General features: G+C 36.2%; 2 protein-coding genes across 2 annotated transcripts; one reads left to right on the top strand and one right to left on the bottom strand.

Moving 5' to 3' along the window:
• The first annotated feature begins 1,405 nt into the window (after window positions 1-1,405).
• On the top strand, window positions 1,406-5,081 carry LOC128731958 (uncharacterized). Its single transcript, XM_053825117.1, has 5 exons — window positions 1,406-1,493; window positions 4,126-4,161; window positions 4,234-4,394; window positions 4,486-4,649; window positions 4,721-5,081. Exons 1-5 carry the CDS (start codon window positions 1,406-1,408, stop codon window positions 5,079-5,081), a joined length of 810 nt encoding a protein of 269 aa, XP_053681092.1.
• Window positions 5,082-6,903: 1,822 nt separating this feature from the next.
• On the bottom strand, window positions 6,904-8,475 carry LOC128730611 (mitochondrial import inner membrane translocase subunit Tim17-A). Its single transcript, XM_053823684.1, has 3 exons — window positions 8,364-8,475; window positions 7,966-8,132; window positions 6,904-7,902 (listed from the first exon to the last, which is right to left on the bottom strand). The coding sequence occupies exons 2-3, from the start codon at window positions 8,107-8,109 to the stop codon at window positions 7,504-7,506; spliced, it is 543 nt and encodes a 180-aa protein (XP_053679659.1). The 5' UTR covers window positions 8,110-8,132; window positions 8,364-8,475; the 3' UTR covers window positions 6,904-7,503.

Genomic DNA, 8,475 nt, shown 5'->3' on the forward strand with positions numbered 1-8,475 from the left:
TACACTACCATATCTTACTTCCCTATTCTCTTATCAGCGGCATGCTTTATAGTGCATTCAGCATACACGATACATTGACCGTTCAGTAACACATTGTAATAAATTTTATGATTGGTAGTGATCGAACTGCTATTCATGTAATGCCGTATTTGGAATAGTGACTTGTTTATTTCTTCGCAATAACCCCGTTGTATAGGTCAATGCCGCGAAATAGGATTTTTATAATACGTATGTATTTCGAATATATGTACATACTAATATATTTTTATATGATGCTTTGGTATAATACGCTATAACCCATACATTAATTATGAAGCTGTAAAACTGGGTTTTCATAATTATAACTACTTTCAAAATCAAATGTCGGTAATACATATCACTTAAATTAAATTGTTTATATTATTAATCAGCATAGCAGTTTACAAAGTACTAGTTATTATAACTAGGAGTTCAAACAGAACTTTTTTTTAATCCATGTTTTACCAAATTATGATATTTTCCATTTTAAGTAATATTGTACCTACCAAGCAGAAAAGCATAGCAAAAAGTACTATTTTTATTTCATTCGATATTTCTTTATTAGTTCTAGAAACTATGTCATTGTAAAACTATTTATCAATGCCATTGAATTATCAATCAATCTTTGCTATATTTAAAAGTATCCATACATCTCCGCTTTATTAAAAATAAACTTTGTAATATTTTTTATACAACATGCTGTAAATCAACCTCGTAAACAAATAAAAATTAGGATAAACAACGTTCCTGTTTTTCTATCAATAAGCATACTACTTTATGTGATTTTGAACATATTAAACGCTAAAAATTCCATATTTTCAAAATTTTAGACTACCAAAGTTGCCACTAGCAAACATTTCCCATTTTTATCTAAACGGAAACAACGTGTGCGCATGTTGCTACTTTTCAAACCGCGTACTATTCGGTACCAACGAGCAGAATAAGATGTATCATACTACGTGCCGATAGAGTTGTAAATTTTCGGCTGTTGGCAGTATAAAACAGGACTGACGACATGAGAAAATCGCAGTGACTCCCAGTGCGTCTACGCGATAGCTCACTATCTCCTGGGGTATTACTGGCCTTCCTTGGTAGTCTGTGTAGTGATTTTGATAATCCAGGTTTGTTTCGCCCTTTCTTTTTTAGTGCATATACATTGGTTTAAGTGATGAGTGTATAATTGTTGAAATTTTGTAAATGTTTTAAAAATGATATTCAGCCCTTAGGTAGAAGAAATTGCGAAATACTAATAACTTGGAAAAAATTAGGATATTCGTGCTCTCGGAGAAATTTAGAAAATTGTGTTGGAAAATAAATTGCTGTTACACACAAATATAAAAGGGTTGTATTACTATATAGCAATCATATTACCAAAGTGTTAACAAACATGGCTTGCAAGTGTCGTTTGGGCACCAAACTTCGGATTTGTATTATCCTGATCGTAGTATCGTGCCTATGTTTAGACAACGTTAAAGGTAATTGCTTTACTATTCATAATATTTGAATTTGTTTCAATGAAAAGCTATAAGTTAACCCTTATGCCCTATCATAATTACTACCATAAACACAAATGATAGCTAAACAAAGTTATGTTTTTAGACAGCCATCTATAGAGAAGATAAGTAACAACAACAAAAAAATCTGACTTAGTTTAGTGGTATGCTTAAGTAGTATAGACTCAATCACATTTTTATTTCAAAACAATATGAAACAAACAGTATAAAATATGGTATGGTAAATAGTCGTGGTTTTGGGAAGTTTATGGTGTTTTCATTGAAAACAAATAAGAATCATAATAAAAAGTTGAAAATCAAATTTTTCAATGTTAAATGAATCTTGTATTATTTTCTGTATTCGTAGTTTAACCATGTGATTTTTATTCGACTCTTTTCAACACAACAGAAAAAAACTCGTAAAATTATACAGCTCTTCAAAACAAATAGTTTAACAAATAGTAAACAAATTTACAACGTTACAACGCTTTTGTTAACCAATTCAAATTTTGAATAGTTATCACTCAAGCATAAACTCGTTAAATGCATATGTTATATCTTTTCACCTAGTCAATCGAATATGATTGTTTCATATTCTAACGCTGTTAGAGAGAAATTATTCTATAGTTTACTATATCTGACCTACAGAAATAACAGCTTCATCACACTGATACAAGAAGATTAAATTCAAAAGTCTAGGTAATACCACTAGCACTACCAATCATAATAGGAATGTTCTTCAATTCAAAAGAAAAATTCAAAGCACACACAATTACTTTTTCTAAGCTCTCGATATAACAGAATGTTCGTTGATTAACCAACCAAACCTTACAAAAAACTCTGTTACTCTTTTATTGTACGTGTCTTCCTTCTCGATGTGGTACGTAAAACAACGCTGAAGGGTTGTGATGATAAGTCGCGCATCGTTGACAATGCATCAAGCACACAGAGTGCCAAAGCCTCCGTAAAACAATCGCTCAAAGGCACATCCTTTGCCATTTGCCCCACAACCAGAAAGGCATTCACAACATCATGAGTTCGATGGCAAACGTTGCGTCATGTGGGTCGTACTGTTGCATTTATGTTGTAGTCCATGGCTGGAACGTTCTGGTGTTGACATCTTCAAATAGCTCTCTATACGATCCAATGTAAATCCCTGAATTTTATCCTTGCTATCTCCAAATATCCAGCTCAATTTTAACACGATACAGGGGTTAAGGGATACTAAAAGTACACAATTGTGCCAAACAGTTTACTCAGTGCCAGAGCAAACATAAGCACATAAAGCCAACTAAATCACATTTAACTTCTATTCCACCTTAAAGCCTTTCATGAGAATAAACAAAACGGATGTAAATGCGTAAGAGTATTGTTTCTTTTTCCCGTGACCATGAGTTGGATTATAATTTGTCATTGTTTTGGTAACCAATGGGGGATGTGTGACATTAAAGTAGCAATGTTTTCTCTTTCTCTCGATCGTTGGAAACACAAAAAAGGTAACATGTTTACTGTGTGTTAGCTTATATTTTATAGCCAAACATTCGCTGAACATCTTAAGATGGATTTTTTTAAAAAGCTCCAGAAAATGCCGTTTACATTTTTGCTGTTATGGAAAAACATGCATTTTTATTTAGTAACATATGTGCACTTTGTGGTTTTACAACAGCTATGCGTGTTGTTACAGTGAAAATATATCTTATTTTCGAGCTAAAACTTACTACCATCCAACATAGTGCAGTATATCATTCACACTGCTGTTATAAATAAGTTTTAATTTAAAAATTATTCGAATCATCACTGATAAAACTGTCTTTTTTAAAAAATATATCTGTTTAAAAATTTAGTCCATAAGAAAATTGTAGTTCTGATTTGAAATGAAAATTGATACTAGCTCAAATATCCCTTCCCACAATGGCCACAGCCAACGAAATTCACGTTGTTTACTAATTGGTGGCGGATATACCACCCATCTGTCCATTATCGTAGTTTTTAAAGACCCATGTGCGTCATCTTTTTACGAAATCTACAAACCTTACTAAATCGAAAAAATACCATAAAGAAAAACACGCATATTGCGTCTGAATGGATTTTTAACTTGGAACGTCGATTAAATAAAGAACACTGTCCTCCTGGGATTGATTGGCCCAAGGAAGCGAGATGTTTCTGACCAATTTTCGTTATATATTTGTTTTTACATTTTATTTTTGACATTTGTCTTAACTACTATCCATTGGTTTATTTGGGCACATTACACAATGGTTTTAAGTACTTGCAAGTGATTGAAAATTGTTATTGAATATAGCTCTAAAAGGCCAGCGACAAAAATCCATGCAAGACTCCATATGAAGCTATCCCGTGATGGTGTTGCTTAGCTTGACGGTGGTAAACAATCATAAGATGCTCCCTAGTGGTCTAACATTGCTCAAACATTTAATAAGGGAATTCGTGCTGCACGCGTGACCATCGACGCAGTGGGATACCACGTTCACATGGGCAGTATTTTCCCACACATTTATCAATATTCTTCACACGAATAAGTGATCAAAAAACGAATCCAATTAACCAATGCTTTATCTTTCCACACTTCCCCTGATTCGTATTACCTGTTCCGCAGGATCTTGTCTCAGCTATGGCCATTCGTGTTGGGGAGGTAAGTTTGCAGTACATATCGGTGACGTTGCAGCAGCTTGAATCAACACACTCTTATGAACGCGTCTTGCAGCACATGGCAAACGAGCCAGCCCACCGGGACGAACAGTTTCTAATGAAGGATCAGGAGCGTTGCAGTTTAAACCACAGCCGCTGCTGGACCAATCCAATCCACTCCCGGCTGCTCTAACCACCGCGGAACGGTGGGCTTTGGTTAGAGTTCTCCCGGAAAAGGTACGGTTCCATCTAACCGCATACATGCATGCCATGTACACAGGATCATTTCATAATGTGGCATTTTTACCGCGAAAATTTCGCCGAACAGAACATTTATAACACATTTAGCAAGGTGATACATTCCCCACCGGCATTGCCAGCGGCATCTTTAATATTCAACGATGACTTAGGCTTGTTCGGAGCAGATCCACCGACGATTAAATTGGATTCGATCAACAGCGCCATAGGAACATCGGTTGACACAAGCTATGAGTACGAATCATCGGGTTCCTCGATTCGATCCAATCGATTGAAGGTTCAATCATGATTTTCAACAATTTCAGCCCAAAAACGCCAGCGTCGACGGAGCAGGATCTGGTTGTCGGTGATGAACGTCTTCTCGCCGCAATTGCATCTCCCAACGAGCGTAGAAGAGATCATAGACAAAAGAAAAAAGGACAATCTACGAGCACACGCAAAGGCGATACCAGGTTTGGTGGAATCGACGATAGCTATGATGATAACATGAGCTTGGACCGAAATTGGGCCCCGAACAATGACGACATCGGCCAAATGTTGCTTCTTAATGCGGCAGCAGCTGCCGCATCGGCTATTTCGGACAATGACGCCACTGGTGCTACAACGCAGTTTAAACGGAAATTGTTTAACGGTAGCACTAAAATTTCTCTTCCGTTGAACGCTTAGATTACGGATAAACTAGCAAATTTATTTCATTTAGCTTTGATCCGCTCGAATCACTGCGCACAAACGCAAAGCCATTTTGTTGGTGATGCTGAACGACCGTATTTTCGCCACGTCTGGAGATGAAGGACTTCTTTGGTCTTGAACGGAGATTTAAAACAGCTCAGATGATATCGTTTACGCTGTACTTTCTAACAGTAATGTATACATAAAAGAACTATTTGCGCCGATTGCGATAAAAACACATTTTGATCATTGAGAACTTAAATCATCCCTTATGTACTATGCTGCGTGCCACGCGATGCATAGCATACGTTTTTAGGCGTTGGGATTAAGGCGTAAGCCGATAATCGAGTATTATCGTCGAATTTTATCGTTCGCTTGAATATTTTCTCGCAGCTTGTACTTTTCCCTTCAATATAATTTGGCATCGGTAGTGACATTATTAGTACCGAAATGACGATCTTATCACCAGGGGATGAACATGGCCAAACTTCACCTCTGTTTGAGCTTGGGCTGGGAATTTGGCGATGTTCGTCAGCGGCTGGGTTGGTGATAGATATTTATTTCACTTGCATAATATTGGTGAACTTTGTGAATCATGACATGGAACTTACAATTATCGCGTCCCGAATTAGAGAATGAAATGAAGGCACTCAATTATGTTTCAAACGTTGCCATTGATTATGTCCGGTTTTTCGAAATTTCCCGTGCATAATACGGGTTAAGCTAACGACCAGCAATGGGCGCATGTTTGCTTAACACACGCATTCAATTTGTATATACACGGTATAGTCAATAAGCAGGGAGAAAAGAACAAAAATATATGAATGTAAAAATAATCGAGCTTAATAATGAGTGTAGTTTGATTTACGAAAGAATTGTCTATTAAAGTGTTTTGAAAAATAAAACAAAATGTTTCAGTTGGTGTCTTTTATTCAGATAGATGTTTGGTTGTGAGTATGACTGTTGAAATGAATGATAAGTATATTATTGTACATTTTTAACAAACTTTACTGGGTTTTTATAGAAACTCTTATGTGCCCATCATGTTCGTATTTTGGGGCACTTTTGCAGTATTCTTTGGATCAATCCAGCCCAATTATTGATCCGACAATTGTTAAAACGGGGTTTCAAATAAAGCTACGCCTCACAAAGAGGATACAGCATACAGTATGGAAACCAAAAAGCTTTCGCCCATGTAGCCGAAAGGACCATGCGATCTTAGCGTTAATGCAATCAAAATTATCTTAAAAAGTATGTTGAGCTTCACTTCATACTTATTTTTTGAAATTATCTTGCTCGATCTCAGTCAATTTATGTGACACCAGATCCACCTTTGGAATCATTCGTATGATTTACATATTAATGGAAATCGTTTGCTACGCCTGGCTCAATTTATTTTCTCGTTACTTATTGCAGGAGTCTTAGATCAAGAACGACTGTAATTAGGAGTCCTCAAATATTTACAGCCACTGAGTATATCATGAGTATATCCAAACAAAAAAAGAGGAATGTATTGGAGGAAATGTTAGTTATGATGAAAAAAGGAATAATTGGGTAGGTGAGAGATAAAACATGAAATAGACAGAGATATTGAGAAACAGGCTAAAGAATTATAATATAAATGATTTTATCATATTAGGTTTCACCAAGCCAACATAATCTTCTAGTAGAATGGCTAGCATTAAAAGTAAGCGAAACACTTTACTGGATGTGTTCTTAGTAACGCCTTGCAGTAAAATGTTTGATGAATGTTTCGTTCGTTTTAACACCATATCACAATTAGATACAACTTTTTTATTGTTTTTGTCAAAATGTATTGAAGATTTGAATTATATGTACATGAACTAGCCGTTGTTTATAATTATGATTAGTTGTCTACTTTCGGAGTACCGCCGGAACTGATTGGTTATAACAAAATAATTCCTTTTTTTTAGTAGCCCTTATTGATTAATGACGCACTACACACCTCTAATTGCTACAAATACTAGCAAAAATCATTCTTGAGTTATTTTACTTTCAAATAACATCACAAGAAAGAAATTCTATCATCAAAAATGATCTTTCGCTAAGCTGTTCTGCAGAAACCCAATCTAATCCATCTTGAAATGAATTCTCCAAATCTACATTCACAATTATCCGTGCATACACCACTGTCTTCGTGCCTTTGTAATTTGACTGACGATTTATCAAGCAACATAATATCAACCGCATGAATGAGATCGACAAACAAATAAAACACTTCAGACAACAGTACTCAGTCATGCTTTCACTCATCAATTTAAATTAATAGATACATTTACATTAATCCTGAAAGCCCACAACGTTGAACTACCGGCTTGATATCAATAGAATCTGATGAACGGGCGATAACTGAAATTCCTACTTCTTGGGCATCGCTGCCGCATCTTGCACCTTTCATTTACTGATAATTTTGTCCAGATTGACCGAAAGCGAAAGGAGAAGGAGTAGCTGAGGACATTTGTTGTTGACCAGGATCACCGAGTACTGAAGGATCATCCGTCGGGGGAGTTGGGTTTCGAAACTGCTCAGCAGAAATACGAGTAAACATTATACCGACACCCTCGATCAAAGCTAACAAGACTCCACCGATCACCGCACTGCCAATCATAGCCGGGACACCGTTTCGAGCAGCCAGGATGCCGCCTGTGGCCGCCCCGCTTATAATGGAATTCCATGGATCCTCTTTTTTGCGGAAATGTACCAGCGTGCAATCGATTGTGCTAAACATTCCTCCCCATACGGCAAAATTACCAGCAATTATAGGCGAGCGACTTTTAATCGCAGTTAAACTTCCTAGCTGCAAGATTGATAAAACATAATGATGTCATATTGTTGTAATGATCCAGCTGTAGATACTCACTAGTCGACGATTAAATCCTGATGGAGCATTGCGAAATCCTTTTATCGCTTGAAATACACCACCTCCAATGCATCCCATGGCAAAGGCACCTCCGCAGTCGTCTACTATACGATAAGGACAAGGTTCTCGCGCATATTCTTCCATGATAGAAGTAGTATTTGTACAAGCTGTAAACAAACAAATTGAAAATATTAGATAAAAAATTATATTGTAGGAAGCTCGAATGCCTTGTGCATTATTTTAGTAGTCCTCGATCCTATTCTATTCACGTTCTAGCATTTCACAAACTATTACGCAAATTGACACCAGAAGCACGACATGTGTTACAACCGGAACATCGTTTACCTTCATACAACTAAACCTAAACAAATATACGTAGCTATTCTACAAATGCGTACCGTAACAATGAACAGATAAACGATTAATAAATTTGTTATAAATATCACGTTTTACAGTAACAACTGCTTAATTTTATTCTATTTTTTCGTTCGAGTCGTTCGTAAAAACTTT

This window comes from Anopheles nili, chromosome 2 (assembly GCF_943737925.1).
Source record: "Anopheles nili chromosome 2, idAnoNiliSN_F5_01, whole genome shotgun sequence".
In the NCBI taxonomy this organism is placed as follows: Eukaryota; Metazoa; Arthropoda; class Insecta; order Diptera; family Culicidae; genus Anopheles; species Anopheles nili.

What these genes read in the sequence shown, in the direction of transcription:
- LOC128731958 (XM_053825117.1), top strand. Translation starts at nt 1,406, where the DNA reads ATGGCTTGCAAGTGTCGTTTGGGCACCAAACTTCGGATTTGTATTATC. An exon ending in ATGTTTAGACAACGTTAAAG is followed by an intron (nt 1,494 to 4,125) that starts GTAATTGCTTTA and finishes CCTGTTCCGCAG; the next exon opens with GATCTTGTCTCAGCTATGGC. An exon ending in TGGCCATTCGTGTTGGGGAG is followed by an intron (nt 4,162 to 4,233) that starts GTAAGTTTGCAG and finishes CGCGTCTTGCAG; the next exon opens with CACATGGCAAACGAGCCAGC.
- LOC128730611 (XM_053823684.1), bottom strand. Translation starts at nt 8,109, where the DNA reads ATGGAAGAATATGCGCGAGAACCTTGTCCTTATCGTATAGTAGACGAC. An exon ending in CAGGATTTAATCGTCGACTA is followed by an intron (nt 7,903 to 7,965) that starts GTGAGTATCTAC and finishes TCAATCTTGCAG; the next exon opens with CTAGGAAGTTTAACTGCGAT.